Source organism: Mus musculus, chromosome 10 (genome assembly GCF_000001635.26).
Source record: "Mus musculus strain C57BL/6J chromosome 10, GRCm38.p6 C57BL/6J".
NCBI classification, from domain to species: domain Eukaryota; kingdom Metazoa; phylum Chordata; class Mammalia; order Rodentia; family Muridae; genus Mus; species Mus musculus.
This window is the reverse complement of record NC_000076.6, coordinates 50,901,026-50,922,159: the sequence shown is the minus strand read 5'-3', so window position 1 is coordinate 50,922,159 and position 21,134 is coordinate 50,901,026. Positions and strand designations below refer to the sequence as shown.

Here is a 21,134-nt window from a genome sequence, read left to right as displayed (position 1 = left end):
TAGATACAATTGGGCCACAATGCCCCTGTGAGAAGAGATGGGGGAGGGAGGAGGGAGAGAGGGAGGAAGAGAGAGAGAGAGACAGAGAGAGAGACACAGAGAGAGAGAGAAAGAGAGAGAGAGAAGTCATTGGGGGTCCAGGGGATAAGAAACACCTCCAAATAGGCCCAAGCCCTAGCACTACCTCTAGCACTCTCTCCTTTATCCCCATCACCTGGTCAGGAAGGACTCTAACCATCCCAAGGTGCTCACCAGGGATGAACCAACCTGGTCACTTTGGTTCTCTTCTTTCTTTGCAGAAAGCCACTTCATCAGCAGCAGGCCTATAGGGAAATTAGGCAAGAACACCTGCTTGTACTTATACTTTTCCTCTCCAAACCCAACCCCCAAAGACATTTGCCACTCATTTTTGTGTCCCTCAGACTTGGCATTAGCACCTGTCATATACAGGTGCTCAGTAAATCTTTCATAATATTTTATAATTTGTCATTTATAGAGCCTTCTAAACAGCTGAAGGATCGAACAATGAATCAAAATGACTACTGATTTATTATTTTTAAGAAAACTCTTGCCTTCCTAAAACTCATGCTTTTTTCTTTCAAAGACCAGAGACTCATAGCTATTTGTTTTGGGCTTATTAGTGTGCTAAAAAAAATAATACTTTTTATTTCACTAAAATAAACACCCTACTAATAGATACTTTCTCAGTGTAACTTTGAATCGGGCATAGTATGTGCACACATTATTTCATTTAATACTCAGAATGACTCTAGAAAGTAAATTGCCCACATTTTACACATTAAAAATGCAAACAGTAGAGTTGAGCAATTTGCCAGCTCACAGTGCTCGTGAGTGGCAGCATTGGGAATAATCACTAGACTCCTGGCTACTGTGTTATCTTGTATGATAATAAGTAATGATAGCTCATTTTATAACACATTTTTCAAATGCCTTGTCAGGAATTTCCAGGGTTTGAAACATCCTAATAAGAAGCCTAGGGGTTAGACTACATCATAGTCTCATAAGAATAGAATTAGAGAGGCAAATGCAGCCCTGCAAATCTAGATCAAGTCACACACCAACCTTGTACTTCCTGTCTCAATATATACCTCACATTTTCTTTCTGACAAGTAATTTCAACATAAAACTACTTTAAATGGCAGAATTATACATTATTTTCAATAATATTTACATTTGATTTTAGAATACTGATATCTCAGACTTTCAAAGCTATGTTCTGTGCATAGGTCCAAAAAAATCATTATTAAATCCATGTTGAAGGTGTATCTCTAATAACTTAGGAAAAAGCAAGATTATTTGAGAACAGCTTCCAACTCTGATAGCTAAGCCCCAGCTTCAGCAAAATGGTTCATAACAAAGAATGGCAGAAAACCTCACTTCCAGCAATAGCAGTAAAATGATCAGTTTGCCCTTCGTTTCCAAGTACTTACTGAGAAAAAAAGCTATGCTGCAAATGGACACAGTCATTGGCCCAGATCAAAAGAGCCTAATCTTGTTTCCAACCCTTAAAGTCCCATCCCATTCCCTGGAGCTTCACACTCACCTTAGGTCCCCTTGCACTATGTACCCTTGGAAAACACTGCAAGCGTTCCTAGCTCCATCTCAAACTGGTGGGTCTCTTCTATTTGGCTAAGTCAACCATAGACTGCATGAGCTTGAGTGATACCCAGAATTTTGTTTCACATATAGCTATACAGGCCATAGAGAACAACAAGGACAAAGAGCTCCACTGTGTACCATCAAATAGGCAAGTGTTTAATGTTTTATGCACTTGAAATTATAGTAACTAACATCAGTGAGTTGCACTTACTAACAAGGCACTGGCTCCAATTAAACGAGAAACCTAATAAAAAGCTCTCTCCCCTAAATGTTCTTTTTCTCTGGGGAAGTAACCTCAATCAGGTACTCTCAGACATCTTGGCACAAAGGGGGGGTGGGGGCACTGAGTAAATTCTGGCTTCCCTCCCCCATAAGCAGGTATCTCTCCTGGCTGTCGAGTATGTGAGGGCAACAGCAACAATTGGTGAGCCTAAAGGAATGGTGAAAATCACACACATGGACCACAACCTTTACAGTGTAGAGTTAAGGAACTGTGTAGAATGGAGAAGTTTATAAATACCCAAATTTGTGGCTTTAAGGAGTTAAAATCTGAAGAGCCAGACAGACCCTGAACAATGTCAGTGTCCTACGAAAATAAGTCCCCTCTCATCGCTCTCAGCTTTACCATCACAACAGACAATTCCTTTCCTTTCCGGATTCTTGGACCTTGGAATGCACAAAACACAGGAAAGAGAGAAGGGTACACCTTCAACCTAAACCAAATATGCAGGTTCTTCATTATAGGCATTCATCAGGAATTCCCACATTTTACTGAAGAAACAACCAAGCCATCTTTGTATAATAACATGAACACAGACAGCACTTAACCCTGGTGAATTTTCTATCACCACCTGCTTATCTGGAAAGACATCAGTCGTAAGCCAATGACAGAAACATACAGAGAGAAACACTAAGAAGAGCAGTAGTGCCATTTAGTAAATTACCATTAAGGTCTGTATGCATAGCCACACACTAAGGGTTGAACCTGGGCCTCAGGCATACTAGGAAAGCACTTTTCTTCTGGGATGGATTTTATTTTGAGATAAGATTATCTCAAAAATTATCTCTAAATTATCAGGGCTGAACTTGAAACTATCCTGTAGCCAAGACAGGCCTTGAACTTGTTCCTGCCTGAGCTTCTGGGACAGCTATGACTGCAGACTTGGGTCACCAGGTCCAGTTACACACTCAAAGCCATGTTTTCCTTTAACTGAAATAAAGCTCCTTTTGATTTTTTTTGAATCACTTTTGCATGTCTCAGCCTCCAAATATGGCAATGGTCCATGATTCCCTATTATATGACTCAAAGATCAGAGCCCCTTCCCATCAAAAGAAAAGAAAGCCAGAGGAGAGATGAGGCTGGACGTCACCCAACAGATAACCCAGTAGTCATCATCCAGAAAAGAAGGGGAAGATCCTGTATGTCTATATCCTTTACATCACAGCAGCAATAATGGGGGAGTAAACTCAGAAGGAAAGGAGGAAGCAGGCAGTTCCAAGAGATCAGAGTATAGCTCAGAAACTGGAGGAATGCTTGGACAGTCTCAGCGTCTCAGCTCTCAGGTAGGGCCACAAGGGACAACTGCTGTCATTAAATCATCTCCATTCCTCCCAAAGGAAGAAATGAGAACACTACATACACACACACACACACACACACACACACACACATCTGGACATACCCAAATACAAAAGGTAATTTGTGTAAAATCTGATAAACAGGATGGCTTGTTTTACCAATTCTCTAACATCTGATTTAGCCCATAAATATAAAACTTGGTAGTAGAAATGAAATGAGCAGCAGCAATAACATATCTGTAATCAAGAGAGATGCAAGAACACAGAAAAAATATTGGAGCTCTATTATTACAATAATATTGTAAATGTCTTTAATAAGGCTTAAAGGGAACATTATATGTTGTTCATTAAATATCTCTGATAAAAAATATCATCACTATGCTTTAAAAGCAAAATATTAATATCTGAACAGACAGTTCTGAAAAAGTGATGTCAAGGCAGCTTTTTAGTTTTCCATCATGAATTCACATTAAACCCCATCTTGGAGTTGGATGGGCTGACCACCACAGGCCTTCCTCACTTAACTCAATTCTCCCCCTCTGATTTTTTCTCAACCAACTGAACCTTCATCCTCATATAAAGGATAAATAAACAAATCCTCATATAAGGGTAAGATGCTGTCTTAGTCAGGGTTTGCATTCCTGCACAAACATCATGACCAAGAACCAAGTTGGGGAAGAAAGGGTTTATTCAGCTTACACTTTCATATTGCTGTTCAGCACCAAAGGAATTCAGGACAAGAATTCACACAGGGCAGGAATTTGGATGCAGGAGCTGATGCAAAGACCATGGAGAGGTGCTGCTTACTGGCTTGCTTCCCCTGCCTTGCTCAGCTTGCTTTCTTATACAACTCAGGACTACCAGCCCAGTGATGGCATCACCCACAATGGGCTGGGCCCTCCACCTTTGATCACTAATTGAGAAAATGCTTCACAGCTTTATCTCATGGAGGCATTTCCTCAAGGGAGGCTCCTTTCTTCGTGATAACTCCGCTTGTGTCAAGTTGACACAAAACCAGCCAGTACAGATGCTGTCACTGGCACAGACCCTTTAATTCCAGCTTAAAGTGACAAAGAGGAATGAGGACAGCTTATTCTATGGACATAAAGTTGTAACTAGATAGGAATAATAAATTCTGATGTTCCATTACATGACAGGATAGTCAGTGTTAACATCAATATATTTGATATTTCAAAGTCTCTTCAAGATAGGATTTTTTAATGGTGTCATCACAAAGCAAGAGAATGAATATTTGAGGTAATAGATAGCTCATCTAGCTTAGAGTTCTGAGGGCAACAATAATGAATGACCATTATTGATAAGATATTCCAACTAGTGCAATCATAGCACAAATGTTATAGGAACAACCAATAACAACAATGTTATTAGAATTCCTTTCTAATTGAATCTATGGTTTACTCCAAGAGATGGAACCCATATCTGTCTGTCATTGTTATAGAAGCTAAGAACCTGTGGCAAGATAAGACATAAGTCCTAGGGAAAAAATTAATAGTATTATTCTGCTACATTGGCTTACTATTAAAATTACTCCTGATTACTTATTGCTCTACCCACAGATCAGAGCATTTCTTAGCCCTTATCTGAGAAGTTTCTTCTTGTATTAGGTGACAGTTAACACAAAAACCCTACGATTGTAGAGCATTCAACCCTAAGTAGGACATACCTATCATACCCCTCACAACAAGGCTCGGGGAAGGAGCTAGAGAAAGTACCCAAGGAGCTGAAGGGGTTTACAGTCCTCTAGGAGGAACAACAATATGAACTAACCAGTAACCCCAGAGCTCCCTGGGACTAAATCACCATCCAAAGAAAACACACAGAGTGACCCATGGCTCTAGCTGCAAATGTAGCTGAGGATGGCTTTGTAGGTCATCAATGGGAGGAAAGGCCCTTGGTTCTGTGAAGATTCTATGTCCCAGGGCCAGGAAAAGGGAGTATGTGGGTTGGGGAGCAGGGGGAGGGGGGAAGAGGATAGGGGGTTTTTGGAGGGGAAACTAGGAAAGGGGATAACATTTGAAATGTAAATAAAGAAAATATCTATTTTTTAAAAAGGCAATAAAGATCATTAAGTCTAAAAAAAAAGAAAGAAAGAAAAAAGAAACTGCAGAAGAGAATTGCAAAGCGTGGATGCTGCTCTCACATGCTTCTATAATCAAGCTGCACATATATCCATGATTGTGACTAATATGGCTTTCTGTGAATAAGTCATGATGGTGCAACTAATTTATTACTTAAACTTAAAGTAGATAAAAATTTGGGGTTTTTTTCCTTTGAATAAGACAGACAAATGTTCTATTTACATTTAAAAAAAGAAAGGAAAGGAAAGGAAAGGAAAGGAGAGGAGAGGAGAGGAGAGGAGAGGAGAGGAGAGGAGAGGAGAGGAGAGGAGAGGAGAGGAGAGGAGAGGAGAGAAGAGAAGAGAAGAGAAGAGAAGAGAAGAGAAGAGAAGAGAAGAGAAGAGAAGAGAAGAGAAGAGAAGAGAAGAGAAGAGAAGAGAAGAGAAGAGAAGAGAAGAGAAGAGAAGAGAAGAGAAAAGAGTAGAAACTGAAAGATTTTCAAGAGCCAAAGATGGCGGTAACTTCAAGGAAACAGTGTTCTCCACACACGACCAGCATTTCCACATATGAACTCATGACAATTGTGACAGCATGCATAAGACTTGCACAAGCTCAAGCCAGACAAAACCCCAGCTTGTGCGGAGAGAGGGAAGCACCTGATCCCACCCCTAGTTTAGGAGCTATTGGTATTTAACAGAAAATGCTGCTAGGAGAGGGAGTTTTCTTTAGGAGCGTGACATTTTGGGTAACACAAATTGTGCTCAGGATTTTGGGGGTGTTTTTTTTGTTTGTTTAACTAATAGATTAAAACCTCGACATTTGGTAGATAGTGAAGTGAAGGGAAAGAGGGTAGACTGGGGGAGGGGGATTAGGGAAATAGGGATGGATATAATCAAAGAAATTGTCAAAGAATAAGAACCTTTTTTTCCCTTAATTCTTGGTTTTTGAGGGCTGGAGCAATGTCATTGGTGTTCTTCCAGTGGAACTGAGAGTGATTCCCAACACTCACATGATTCACAACAGTTCACAAGCTGCTATAACTCCAGTCCCAGGGAAAGCAATGCCCTCTTCTGGCCCCCAAGAGCACTGCATGCACGTGGTGCATGATAACATAATAATAGCAGTAGTCGTAATAATAATTTTAAAGATTAAAAAAATCTCCAGCTCCATCACTTACCATCTGTGAGCCTCAGTTTCTTCACACAACAAATGAGAGGTGAGATCTCTAATCTAAACACTACACAGAACTCTGATATAATCACTACATAGAACTCTCAAGGAACAAATCAAGCAACTAAGATGACACTTGGAAAGAAATGTGTACTTAGTGTTTGTTAGTTTAGAGAACACTACATTTCCAAGTTCAAAAAAGATGAATTCAAAGAAAATACAGCTAGGATCACGTTGATATTTTAACATGTAGGAAGTTAAAATAGACAGATTGGGTGTTTGAGGGCTACTCAGTAAGACCTTTTAAAGGTTAAAAATCAAATAGCTGCGCCCATTAACCACAGTACTCTGGAGGCAGAGGTAGGCAGATCTCCAAGTTCAAGAACAGCTTGGTTTATAGAGCGAGTTCCAGGACAGCCAGGGGTGCACAAAGAAACCCTGTCTCAGGAATAAACCAAAACAAAACAACAGAAAAAAAAACTCAACCATAACAGAAAACGATAATTTTAATTAAAGTATAATAGAGCATTTTATGAAGGTCAAGATTAAAGTGAATAGTAGCGCTGTGTCCATAGAAGAAAGACTAAATTTCACATCTCTGGTGCTTTTTCAGGTCTTCTTTTTTAATAGAATGTTTTTGGTAGTTGTTAATTATTAATACCAATGTGCCTTCAATTTGTTTCTCTGATTATTAAAGTTCATTATAAAGAATCATCTGTGAACAATTTTGATATTCAATATTATCGTTATAGATATTAAATACAGTTAAGGATGGAATCTATTTTACAGGTATACATTAGTGTATGGTTACTATTTTGGGCCATCAAAAAGGTGGAGTCTATACTCCACAAATCTGAGGCATAAGAGGAAACTCTTTGATATTTACTGTAGGTCAGTAAGCCAGTCAGTAAGGTCTTCCTTCATTTGACAACATAAAAGAGGAGCAACTTTTAATGATTATATTGTTTTCCAAGTTTGAAAAGTTATTTCCTAAACTGTATTAGCAATAGGAATATCACTGGTCCTTAAATAAATTTAAACAAATTTAAATCTTAACACTGAAATTTATTCAGCACTGTCTGAAAGAACAAATAAACTTGAGAGATTTTTTTTTTAAATATTTGCTGGTTTAAAGTAAGGATATATAAATTTTTCTGCTCACTAAGTATGTTAACATTTTAAAATCCTTTTTAATTATGACAGTTCTCACAACATTTAACTGAAAACATTTTTCTCTGACATGAAGTATCTCTGATTCAGCGTTAGCCGACTTTTGGCATGTTGAGTAGATAGCCACTAATCTGGAGTGTCTCCATTAGTTGATTTTAGTAACAGAGATTGAATTTTTTATGTTGAAAACTACTTTCTTCTATATGATCCATTTATTACTCGACAACATACTTGAGATTTCCATTAAAAATGATGTTCTAAAATCTAAATTTAATAAACAAGTAATGAAAACATCTTGACCACCTGAAAATATTAAATCTTTCAGATCATTCAAAATCATTTTTTTCTTTTACTTTCCAAACAAGATATCAGAATACTATTAGTCTAGAATTCTTATTAGAAATTGAGTTTAAAATATTCTATCCTTTGGGGCTACAGAATCCATCACAAAACACTGAAAATACCGCCCCTCTATCAGCCTTGCTAAGGTCATATATCAATGAACACTAGGCAAAGTATCATGATAGACTGATTTTAATGGCACATATAAACTAGTGCTAAGCTATACTTTTGATAGCTTCAATAGGCAGTAATTCAGAATACTAAAAATGTGCCATCATAGGTGGTACAGTAGCTATGCAGGACATGTAAGGATGTAATAACCACAATGTCCATAACTTTATTTGAAATCATTTAGTAGGAAATGTATACATGAAACATCCACCACATACAGCTATAGAAAACCACAAGAGAGGACTGGCGATTGTCAACAGTGCACTATTCATTCAACATCTAAGTCTGGAAAAAATGTTACAATATTTTAAGATGTATCTTAAGAGTAGAAGAGTATTTTTGAATTTTAAAATATACTAAGTCTGTAATCATAAAGAGAACCAGAATTTTCCATTTTCCTTTCAATTACTTTTCATAGTTTATTGGGTGTTTCACATTTTCAATTTTCTTCGCATTAAGTACTAATGTTTTCCATCTGAACTAGCTATGAATAATTACTACTACCAATTAAACTGAAGTACATATGAATTCCAGACTCAAGTCTTCATACATTGTACTTTCCCTTTGTACTTTACAGTCTTAGGTCTCTCCCCAGCAGTCACTGGCGTTACTTTCTCAATGTATCTATCTCCTAATACTAGGAACCAGGTAGCTCTAGAGCTTAACACACATTTGAAAGCTGTGGGCACTCATATATGGTTTTTACATGGCAGAGAACTCTATCAGATTATGCATGTCTTGTAGAAATCATAAACTAGTTGTGGTTTGTTTTATCATGGGGGTGATGTTATGAAAGCACTATTGTTGTTCCATTGAGCCTCAGGCATTGGAGAAACCAAGAATATTTGTAGCTATGGTGTCCTCTCATCTTTCTTTCCAGCTCTGGAAAATACAGTGTTCATATAGAAGCCAGTCAGGCAGAAGGTGTACAACACCTTTTCTAAATATTGCAGGTGCTTATTAAAGCAATGTTAGATTTCTGTTCATTGGTGATTTTATTCAATAATAATGACAAATTTTCCTAAGTATATTTTAACAATAAATTTGTCATCAGGAAATTAGGGAAGAAAAAAAAACTCACAACATAGCTTCCACTAAATTATCACACTCTCATTTGACCACTGGTTATTTAAATTTTCCCTCTACCTTCATGTCATGAAAATCACTTCAAAGTGTGCACTATATAAATGTTTACATTTGGAAAACATCTGGAGCGTCAAGTTATTTCAGAGCTTGCTTGGTGTTTAAGGGCTCTTTGAGGTAGTGTGTTTGGAAAGGATTCACTTTACCAGTCTCTGGCTGCACGGAGAAGTAGCCCGAGGAGCAAATGTGGTGATTCACTACTATCATAAAAAATCAATAGCCATCTATTTAATCTTCTAAGACAATGTAAAGCAGTAACTTCCAGCCAGATGTGTGATATACACATCAAACAAATAGCAACCTGTTCACTATGGAAATTCTGTCAACACACACAGAGCCAACTGATGGCATGTCATCTGAAGCAGTTTCCCCATTTGCAGCTATAAAAATTGTTCTGAGGATTTTTATGCAAGGAACAGGAGCTGAGACTCATTTTTAAAAGGGGAGGGGGTAAGCGACTCTAGCTTTCCATCTTGGGTGCCTGTGCACATACACACCTGTGCTCCCTTCTGTCTTCAGTTGAGGTAAACAATGTTCAGCAAATGTGTGCCACACTAGTTTTCCTTCCATACGTCACATATTTATGCTTATTACAGCCTTTTAATCTGATGTAAAGTTGAGGGTCTCTTTTTACAGCTCTCAAGAAATATGTAAAGAATGACATAGACAACAGAAGAAAAAAGAATACTTCCCACTGGAAGACAAAACAAAACATTTCAAAATGAATCCTAACAAATTAGGTTTACCCATTAGGAGGTAGAACTTGCATTTGGATCTTTTATAGGGGTCTGTGTGACTATATGCCCTGCTGTTGGATAAAGAATGAGTACTAACTACAGTCACCAACAGAGAACAGAGGTTATATAAAATACTTGTGCTGTCTTAGACATACAAAGCACTTTCTTTAAATTTTTTTTTCTTTTCTATTGTAAGCCAAACCTTTGCTATTTCTGTTTCATATGTTCATTTTATAAATTATACCTTGCCAGTTTCTTATGTTTATTATAATAATATGAAAAACTGTGGCCATTAGGTAGATGGTTTGCTTCATGATACCCAAAATAATGGTATGCTTTTACTCTGTAATAAAATACATTATTTTTTTGCTATTACAAATGTCAAATATTACTTTTGACATGTTTACTTAAAAAGTGAACAATTAAAATATGCTAAGTAGCCATCTATTATTCTTTTTCATCTATTATTCTTAAATAAGCAATCCTTACTTAAACCAAATTCATTTGCTGAGTCTAGTGAGTTATTCCTCTTAAACAAAGCACTGTGTTATTGCTAAGTATATTTCCAGCAGCTATATTTTTATTTGACAATTTAAAGCAATATGGAATGAATCCAAGCCGCCTCATCCTGTCTACTGTACTCTATTCCAAAGAGCATCCTTTAGCCAGCTTCCTAATGTCAAGATAGCATTTCTGCTAAGTGTCTGGTGTTTCCAAAGCAAAGAATTTCGAAGAACCCATAAAATCACAAGTTTTCAACGCCTTAAAAAATAAATAAACTGCACACTCAAAAGATTTCTTTTTAAAGATTTCAGCCATATGCAACTTTGCTTTCAGACTGCACCGAATATGCTTTCTTCAGCAGGCACATGCTAGACCACGTGATCAGCTGTAAGGCACAGTTCTGGAGAGAACAAGAATCCAGTGCAGCTGCAGCAGCTGCCCTGTCTATCACACCCCGCAGATCCAGTAAAGATGCACTCACAAATTCGCGTAGCTTAACCCGTAGCCTTTGCTTTCTAGGAGTTAAAGTTAGACTCTCTTGGTCACTCAGGCCCCCTTTGTGGTTCAAGGGGAGGGGGGGGGAATACTCTTTCAGAATTCTAACTTTGATTGGAGACTCTGTTTAAAATTAAGAACTTCAAACCCCAGATCTGAAAAAGTGAAACAGATGTCCAGTTTGTTACCAGTAAATGGCTCCGTACGGCGGATCCTTCCCTCTCTCCCTCTCTTTTCTTTCTGTCGCATTAAATTTTGTTTAATACAGGGTTCGCATGAAAAGGTTAAGAGAAAAAAGAAAGCAAATATGGACAGTATTGGGGGTGGGGGCTCCTAAATCTTTTCCTAGAAAACAATGAAGGGGAACTTCAAAGCTTTTGACCTGCGGCTGTGCAGAACAACCAGCACCAAACCGGAGCCTGGGCAAGCACACAGAAACACACGCTCTGTCAGAGAAGGTAGTCCCAGACCGACACTCACGTGAGGACGTAGTTGACGCTGACGATGCAGTGCGGCCTGGAGGAGCGGCTGTTGTGTACGATGGTGGCGTAACTCTGCACCCAGACCCAGCCGCCCTGCTTCGCCAAGAACCTGTAGTACTTGGTGGTCACTTGTCCCTTCACCAACACTGGAAGACAGAAGCAGATGATGATGCCCCGACAGGTCCCAAGCGCTGGGTGGTTTGAGTGCAAACCCATCCTGTGCTTTGATAACTGCTTCATTGCATGTGGGAGAGATTACAAGCAAATTCCCAATCAGTTGATTGACCGGTTAAACGGCATTGAGTCCGGAGTCCCACAAACTGATACCTATTATATGCTAATTGTTGGCATGACCCCTCCCTGGTGCCCCTGTCTTCCACACCAGCAAAGAGGAAAACATAGAAAGTTAAGGGTTTTCCCAGACTGGCTTTTCCTACTGCAGAAATCCAGCCCTAAATCCTCCGTCCTGGGAGATAAAAGCCAGGTGAGTTAATGCGCATGAGAAACTTAGCCTAGGTTGTTTAAACAGTTCTCATCTTTAGTGATGTTTGCAGGTGAAGAATAAAACCCCACTAGGGGAACACCCTCCTTGCCCCTGTCTCCATTAGTATTAGCAGTTCCATTAAGTCAGAAATACCAGACAGGGACATAGCAGTCCTTTTCAGAGTCTCTGTACTGCTACCACCTCTACCCCTCTAGGAAGAACTATCAGCAATCTGATGGACTTCAGCCCACGCGGTTCTATTGAGAGCAGTGTGGGGTCTTACGTAAGTGGTGTGCACAGCGTAGGTGGAAGGTGTCACAGCCATGCACGTGATGGTACAGGGTCTTCTCAATCAAGTCCTGAGGTTCATATCCAGTCAGCTCTGCCACCCTGGAGGGGACCAAAAAACACCCTTCAGATGAATGGAAGACTTTCCATCACGCTTTACCTGGGTTCCTGCCTCCATTTCTCCAAACCTGGTTAGATATTCCACCCGCAAAATGGGCTAGTAAGATCAAGGGACAGCTCTCTCTCGCCAAATGCTGCGATTGTTTAGTGCTGCAACTGTTCAGAGTCTCCGTCCCTCTCTCTTGGCTGCCTACTCACCTGGAGTCCAGGAAAATAAGCTTCATATCCAGACTGGCTCGGAACATGAACATGTTGCTGTGTAGTTTGATCTCTGTCACAGCACTCGGAGGCAGGGAGTGACCCACAGCCACCAAGCCCACATTTTGGTAGCATCCATCAAAGGGAGACATATCCAGGCTGTACTGGCGGATCTTCAGGTAGCCACTACAGTGAATGACCTGTGTTGGAGGGGGAGGGGCAAGAGATCGGGAAGAGATCCCTAACTGAAGGGGAGGAGTTGAAACACAGTAAAATTCCACTTGGCCACAAAAGCTTTGGTGCTCCCTCCCCCCAAAAATGACTGCACAGCCATGGGGAAGTCATGTAAAGAAAGAAAATAAAGACAGAGAGGCAAATGGGTGGTTCCCACCAAACTACCACAGGTAAGTCAGGGTAAGATCCTGCTCTCCAAAGATGCTGGCTTTTCAACTAGAGAATCCCAGCTTACAGCTAAGGCTTTGGTTCTTAACTTCCATGGGACACAAATGACTGAGGGGCCAAAAACTTGACAGTTTTTGAACTGTAAAGCTCCTCTCTAAAAGCAGCCTAGTTTGCAGACCCTGCAGAGACAGTCTTTTAAGTGTTCCCCGGGTTCCCACAAAGCTTAAAGACCATAGTGACGCTTTGAGGGCCTCACTACAAAGTTCTGGACGACACAAGTGTCGTCCCTGGGCCAGGAACCAACTTTTCCTGCCCCAGAAGCCTAGTCCTTGCCTGGCCACCCTCAGAGTGCACCTTCAATCTGTACCACACACCTTGTAGCCACCGCAGGTGAGGCCAGCATTCCGCTTGGCCAAAACACACTTCATCCTTAGAAAGAAGGAGCGTTCGATCTCGTACTCTGTGAGAAAGAAGAGGAAGGCTCAGGAGGAGAGAGGGACAGCCCCCAAGCAACAGTCCAGCGAAAGCTAAATCAGGGAAAAGCCCCAAGCTGACTGACAGGAGCAGAAGCTTAAGACCTGTCTGCCTTACCCTGTACAAAGTGAGAGTGGTAGGGCTGATGGGCTGTGAGCACGGCTGTCATCTCATCGTGGTCAGCCGGGTGGATATATTCATAGATGCTGTTCCCAGTCAGCTCTACCTGTAAAGAGGAGAGTGTCACTATCTCTGTAATGGTGCAATGCCCCTGAAAGAAGCTCAAAACTTGGATCAAGGGGTCAATGGGGCCATAAAGAAGGAATAGTCTCTGTTACTTGCTACCTGAATCTTATCTGTCTCTCAGCTTCCTTACCTGAAAAATAATCATCAGTATCAGTAGTGATGAGAACAATGATCATTACAGTCACATTCCTTGTAAGGTCTGGTAAAACAGCATAAGTATGTAAACTCCTCCCACCATGTCTGACTTATGGTAAGAACTCCAAAAAGTTGTGTTTGTCTGAGTCTGCAATAGATGCTAAAGGATGAGGGCAGTCCAGGAGCGGAGCTATTGAGTCATCCTGTCTGTCACCTAAGATGTTTTCGGTGCCCAAATGCAGATATAAAAATGACTGGGGAAGCCCTCCCGCGCAATTCCAACTGTGAACACTGCAGACTGGACTGGTGAACCACTCACCTACCTGAGAAAGGCCCAGGTGAACTGAAGCTGTCTCTGAAATGTACATGATCTTCCCATCTGGGGCCACCACGAAGATGAAGCCATCCAGAGTCTGGGGAGGCAGAAATAGAGTGAGAGAGCTGAAGAAATGAAGGGAGGGAAAGAGTCAGTTCAGAAAGGTGAGACTGTGACAGACTATCCAGAAGCAGGGCAAGGAGCAACCACAAGCTTCTCCTCTTTTGAACCTCCCAGGTCTGTAAGTGTTCAGCACGCTGACAGCTGACAGTTCAGAGTGAGGCTACAGACCAGGCTGAGGCCCGGAGATGGAAAAAGAAATCTGTGGCAGATGCACACAAAAGCTCTGAGTATGAGAGCTGAATCTCAGCCTTCAACAGGAAATAGGTCCAGCCCTGAGGACAGTGGTTCCTGTAAAGAACCTGTGTCAGCACTGAAGGGTCCATAGTGGCAGTGATCAGCACTGGAGAGATCCAGAGCAACAGACACTGGCTGACATGGGCGCACTGGCAATTTGATGTTATAGACAGAAGCAAGCTGGTGAAGACTCTGGAAAAAGTCAGGAGAGGGGGGATTTAGGAGATGAGAGGCTTTTCTGAGCAGCCAGTCTGTAAAGTAGTGTTACAGTGTGTGTGTGTGTGTTTGTATATGTTTACACAGATGCATCAAGCTGGCAGGCTCTTTATAAAGAAACTTCTTAGACTGCCCCTGCCCCTTCATCTCTGTGAATAAGGCCTTGGAGATCTAGCATGTAACTTAGACTGCTCTCAGGGAACATAAATGAATGCATTGACCACACAATTAAGTAGATAGTGATACACAGGCAAGAGAGACAGAACCTAAGCATTACAGAGGCCTCACTTTGGAGTTTCAGCAGACCCTTGAAGAGGGTCTAAAGAGAAGGCACCTTAAGCAGAAGAAATGATGTAATGAAGTCAAGGACTGAGGGGTGGGTTGACTTGTTATGTGAAGAACTGGTCTTTGGTAGGGCTACATTGGTACATACTCAGTAGAGTTTTAGAGTTTTGAATGTCAATGAGACCCTGCAATTGTTCCTGCAGACATTGTGATTCCAACAGACATTCTAACCAGGAGAATAATATGTTTTCATGTCCCCTTTTCCTAGAAGAATGACCTACAGGAGTCAGGATGAGGAGCCCATGTAGTGCACACTAAAATCGGGTCTAAGAAAGGGGGGAGTCTAATTTAATGATGATACTGAAAGCAAATGTTATGCTAATCGGGTGGCAGACACAGAAAGTAAGGTTGATTTCCTGGTTTCAGTAAAGATAGTAAGCAGAAGACAGTAACATTAACCAAGGCTGAAAACTTTGAGAAATTGGGATTTTGTTGTGAGTCCCTGTCATCTCTCCAGTTGAAAATCCAGATGATATATAAATAGAAATCAGGAAAGGGAGATAATACATTCTTGTCTTAAATATGTCTAGTTGGCAGTGGAAAACAAAAGTTGGGAGCCTGGGAGGTAGTCTACACTAGAGACCAGCTGGGATCATAGGGGCTAAACAGTCCAGGTGACAAGTGCTAGTATAGATCTTCCAGAGGCTTTGGAGTTCTGAGGGAAGAAACAGAGTTAGGAGTTTATTAAAATCACATCACAGCCAATAGTGGAAAGTTTTTTTAAAAGAGACAAGGAAGAAGAAAAGATAAATTGAGGAAATTATGCTATTGTAGAAACATAGGACCAAATAGAGTTGCCCTTAGTGTCTTTCTGGTCTTTGCCCCAATGCAGAGCATTCCCTAACTGAAAGGAGGTCTCCTCTTTCCCTATCTTGTTTTTTCTCTGTAATGTCTACACCACCAGAAACTCCACAGAACCACTAAAAATGGACACATATAAGAAGGGAAATACCAAGAGGGCAGGGATTTTTTGTGTGGCACACAATTGATCTTCCAGTGTCTGTTGGTTGAACAAATTCAGGTAAAACCTTGATATGTGGAGCCTGTGTGGAGCCTGTGTGGAGCCCAATGAGGGAAAATCAGACTGTAGGGAAGTGTTGCCAATGGAGAGGGGAGTGAAGAACTTCAGAGCTTTAAGGAAGAAATGCTTAGTGAAGGGAGCAAAGAAAGCAAGACAGGCATAAAGGTCAAAAGCTACTTCCCTGCTCAAACTTCTAGGGGAAAAAATATGCAGGAACAAGGAGAGATGGCATGGGAGACCCAGGTACCTATTCTGAGGTAAGATGTTTCAGTGAAGAGAGCCATAGGCTTTTCTAGATACATTCAAAATGGAGGCCATACATGGGAAACATTCACCCAAGCTCTCTTTGTTCAGTAAAACTAAAATCTATTTGGTGTCTAGGAGAGAGAAGGGAAAAGCACTAATGAGAAGCTTTCCCTCTGCCTGGTTCCCCTAGGCTTCAGACTACCACTCTAGAGGACCCCAGTGGACTTGATAATAATAGAGGATGTAGGGTGGAAAACAAGTGTCACACCTAAAACTGCCACTGGGAGTTATTATTTAAAATATTTGTTCTCGGACTTAAGCGGCCAATGGACAGTTAAAACCCCTGTGTACTACAAATAACAAAGTAATGGTCACCTCATATTGTTTAAACTCATTGCGCGCGCGCGCGTGTGTGTGTGTGTGTGTGTGTGTGTGTGTGTGTGTGTGTGTGTGTGTGTGTAGAGCTTGGACCAGTCTAAAGTGGGGAGCGCTGGCAAAGGGAGGACGCCTGGGAACTACTGGGAAGAGACGAAATGAGTTGCAGACGCAGCTGGATCTGGAATGCGCCGGCTTAAAGCAATGAGGGCATTTATTGCAGATTCTGGTTATTTCCTTTGCAAATTCTTCATTTCAGATCCTTGCCGAGCACTGCCTCCCAGGCCTGGCGCAGAGCATTTCAGGTTTCTTAGCCGAAAAGGGACAAACAGAACCCCCTCTTCTGGACAGAGCCCCGCTGGGGCCTTAACAGGCTGATTTGCAAACCCAAAATCTTGGTTGTCACTTGCCTTGCTTTCAGCCTCCAGAAGCAGGCACCACTGGCTCATCCAGCTAAATTAAGAGCTCAGACGTAAGAAGAGCTATTGGGATGCCCCCTCCTCTGTTTTTTTCTCCCCTCCCCCCAGAAAAACAAAAACTCGGATAGTGCCTGGGCGACCAGAAGTCTTGCGTCTGTACCTGGAGTAGATGAGAGCCGAGTTCGCGACCAACGTTGTCCAAGGGGCTGGTTCGACTGGTGTGGCCCCACGCCTCGCCAAGCCCTGTGGAGACACCCAAACATTAGCGAGAGAACCTAGGCCCTGTAGGCAGTCGGGGGCTGGAGAGCGGTTTGTCTCGCCCTGGGAGCGGAGCAGTGTGGGTTACCACCGCCCCTTTATGGATCCGATCTGAGGGGATAGAGGACTGGGTCAGCTGGCAATTCTTGCCCATAAGTTCTAGTGGCTCCAGTCCTGGACAATCCCAGCTCGATCTTTGAGCGGGTTCCTGTTCTGTTTAGCTCAGCAAGGGGTTATTTCTCGTCACAAGTTTTCAGTTTTCATCCTTGTCCTTTTAAGCAGCCCGAGAGATTCCTCCCACCTTGTCAACGCAAATGTCACACACACTCAGACACACACGCGCGCGCGCGCGAACAAACAAACAAACAAACAAAAAACAGAGGCCACCAGCCTCACGGGTTCAGTCCTGGCAACCTTTCTGATTGGCTGCGGGGCTTTCTAGACGTAGGTTCCCCCTAGCCTGACCTGAATACTCTTGGAGAAATCTGTTTGTGGATAATTTCCTGCTTCTCTTTCAACAGAATCTCTAGGCAATCCTCTCTTTTTCTTTCCCCTGGGAGTCCAGGCCTTATCCCATATCCTTATTTCCCTCCCAAAAGAACAAGAAGAACTTTTCTGGCTATTTTCGCTCTATTCTGAACCTAGAGAGTCGGTTTTTCTACTACTCTAGTACCATCTATCAACAAAGCTAGGCCATTCTTTCCCTTTGTCTTAGCATGCCAACCTTTCAAGCCTTTGGCACAATGTTTTTCTAAATATGCCTTAAGAAATATTTATGTAAGGTTCCTTATATAGTCATATGCAATATGGTCTACTACCCGTAGCAAGACCAAAAAAAAAAGTGCAAAAGCATGTTAAACTATTTATGGCCATCTTTTAACTGCTGCTGATAAAAGTACTTCACTAGTTAAATCTTTCGTTTTTACATCACAAACAAGACTTACTTGTTTTTAACGGTGATCTATTTCGTTAGGAGCAAATACTCTGAAACATACACCGTGACAAATATGCTGGATTTGTAATATGGAAAAAGAAAATAGTTTTTCACAATAAAACATTCGTTTAGTTTTTTGAAGGTGTTTAAGTAGGACCTGTTTCCTAAGCAAGTGATTAAAAACCCTGACAACGAGTAACAGTTAGCGCCCCTTAGGCTCAAATGGGGTCTTTCTGGGTGTTTGCACACCTAAATAAATCTAACGATTTCCGCACTGCTCTGCAAATACTGCGGCTCCGCTCCTGCGACTGCCCCTCCCTCCATCGCGCCGCGTGATCCTTCCTGACGCCCCAGCACGCCCAGCTCTCCTCCCCGAGTGACACTGTGATTCTGGCCCCAGTTATCAGGGTGAGCCAGTAAGTACTGAAGGGTCGGGTCTCAGCCACCTATACACACCCCTTCGTGTTGCCGCCTCCCTTCCTCCCCTCCCAACTCATCCTCCTGAATTTCGGCTCCTATCCAGAAGAAGTAGCTGGACTTGGCCACCCTAAAGAAAAGAGAAAAGAAAGACCTTGCTGAGAGTGCCGAGGACTCGGTTGGCGTCGACCTTGGGGCCCCGCAGAGCCCAGAAAACCAGAAGCTTCTTGGGATCAGAGGGCAGGACATTCCCGCTGGTCCTCTAGAGATCTGAGGGCTGCGGTTGTCTGGGACTAGTCCTAGTCGCCCCTCAAGCTAGCGAAACCTGTGTTTTAGGCAAACAAACGTCTTTAATAGAAAAATTTGAGGGTCACCTGAAGCCGCCTGCAAATCACCGAGTGGGGTCGCAGGGTTGGAGGTTGGCGGGGGCGTGTAAAAAGATCCTGCCTAAGAACTCTAGATGCCTGCTTTGCTCTGCCGGGTTGCGCCCTCATTAGCATGCGCCTACGAGGGAAAACAAGACTTGCCCACAGGTTAATAAGCAGCCCGAGCGGGTGCTAGCTAACAGGGGAGTTCCTCTCTCTACTCTGCGCCCCCCTCACACCTGGGAGGAAACTTGTTTTCACAGAGGCTGCGTTCCCTTTTGTAGGCAGAGGAAACTTGTCACACGGTTGAGTCTGGGTTAATGTTTTATGAGGAACTGACTGGGCGGCTCTACCGGTGGATCTCACCAAGGGAGGAGCTCACCCTCCAAAATGTGAGGACACCCCCCCCCCAAAAAAAATCAGATTAAGGTTCTCATTTCCCAAAGTCTTAAAGTGCTGCCAAGGACCCTCTCACCTCTTTGCTTCGATGAAGCGCCCCAGCACCCAGTTTCAGTGGGCAAGGGGTGGGGTGGGGGGGGGGGGAGCTGAGATTTCGTTTCTGCACTTGACCTACCGCAGAAAATTCGCAAATCCTTTGATTGTCTGTTTAAAATGAGGAGGAACCAGCTCCTTTTGCGGCAGGATTACAGTGAGAACACGATCTAAAGATTCCCTTGTAACTCGGTGAGGCAGAGGGAACAGGGTTTTGCAAAGGAGAAAAGGCTCTCTGTGAGGGAGGCGATAACTAAATCAGGTTTCAGACAAAAGGATTTTCCCCAGCTAAAGTGGCTGAAGACAAAGGAAAACATAATCTATTTTGGAAGATTTCCAAGATATGCCACATTAACCTCAGCAGATAAATTTTACTTCTCTCAGGCCCCTCACTTTCCTTAAAATCTGGTTTATCATATTTACATAAGTAGTATTAGAAGGGGTGTATCTATTATGAATCTAAAGGGCTAGCTCACATTTCATGTGAATACCCAAGCAAGTTTCTCTGTTGCTTTACCCTTGGTGCACGGTTGAGCCATTTCCATTTAAATACCCCCTGACCCAAGGATTACCTCAATGGACTGACTGCGCGGGTTTTGTAATTTCCTGAAAATGAGATTTCGATTTATAAAACAAGAAACCAATTAGTAACCAAATGAGGCGAAGTAGATCCACTAAAATTGACCTAATCCCACAGGCACCATTTAGGCCCGTTCTTGGTGAATGAATGATGAGCCCCAGTCTAGCGCGCGCTCAAAGCATCATCCAGCTGTGTTATTGCAGGCAGCAAAAATAAATTGATCGGGCTTTTTCTTCGAATGAATTTCATGCCCTTGACAAAATACAGATTACAGGCCAGGCATCCACCGCCTCCTTTGCTGGCTAGAAAGAGAAGAGCTTGTTGTAGTGGCCCCTTCTTTCTTTCCTCCCTTATTAGCACGGCGTCTCCATAAAAATGTGTCCTCTCCACAATGCCTAGTGTGTCTCGGAGGCAATAGGGAGGTTTCCTGTGACCCGTCTACAACCGAAGACAAGGGTGATACAAGCCCTTCCAAGCCCTCCTTCTAACTTAAGGTCCCCAGAGGCTAGTGGTTGCTACTTAGGCGGAGTGCGTGAAAAAGAAAATCTGAAACCCCAAATACCACGTGTGTGCGCCAGGGCTAAAAGTCCTGCGCTGGCATTCCTGGGGCTGTGGCATCAAGGAGCCTCTGGGTTCTCGTTTGTCATGGCCAAACAGCGGAGCTCTCTGGGGGAGAGAAGGGCAGGGAATGGGTGCCCTGCGTCGCGCCAACTCCTGGTACAGTTCCAGGGCAGAGCACTTTGTTCATCAACAAGGCGCATCAGGGTCTCCGCTAGCCCTAGAAACTGTCCCAGGTCACTGCTTGAGACGGAGCTCACAAAGGCTCCTGCGATCTACCTCGGCAAGGCCTGCGCTGTACCGGTGTGTGTCCTACTCTTGCCTGCCCGCCTCTCCCCGGCCAGAGCCAGCGACGACTGTGCCAGGAATCTTCTAGTGTTTGTGTTGTTCGAAGCTGA

At 42.5% G+C, this 21,134-nt stretch overlaps 1 protein-coding gene across 8 annotated transcripts in view; it reads right to left on the bottom strand.

Moving 5' to 3' along the window:
* Positions 1–21,134, bottom strand: part of Sim1 (single-minded family bHLH transcription factor 1) — a 94,459-nt gene that overhangs the window by 66,997 nt on the left and 6,328 nt on the right. For 3 of the 8 annotated variants that reach the window (XM_006512626.4, XM_006512627.4, NM_011376.3), the window contains 7 exons: positions 17,293–17,375; positions 14,161–14,250; positions 13,574–13,682; positions 13,357–13,442; positions 12,581–12,780; positions 12,258–12,364; positions 11,489–11,636 (listed from right to left, as the gene is read on the bottom strand). In XM_006512626.4, coding sequence (XP_006512689.1) covers positions 11,489–11,636; positions 12,258–12,364; positions 12,581–12,780; positions 13,357–13,442; positions 13,574–13,682; positions 14,161–14,250; positions 17,293–17,375 — 823 coding nt within the window. Of the gene's footprint in view, positions 1–125; positions 324–11,488; positions 11,637–12,257; positions 12,365–12,580; positions 12,781–13,356; positions 13,443–13,573; positions 13,683–14,156; positions 14,251–17,292; positions 17,376–18,895; positions 19,072–19,115; positions 19,515–21,134 lie in introns of those variants that run through there. The other 5 variants (XM_006512629.3, XM_006512628.3, XM_006512632.4 and 2 more) reach the window with 5 other exon arrangements.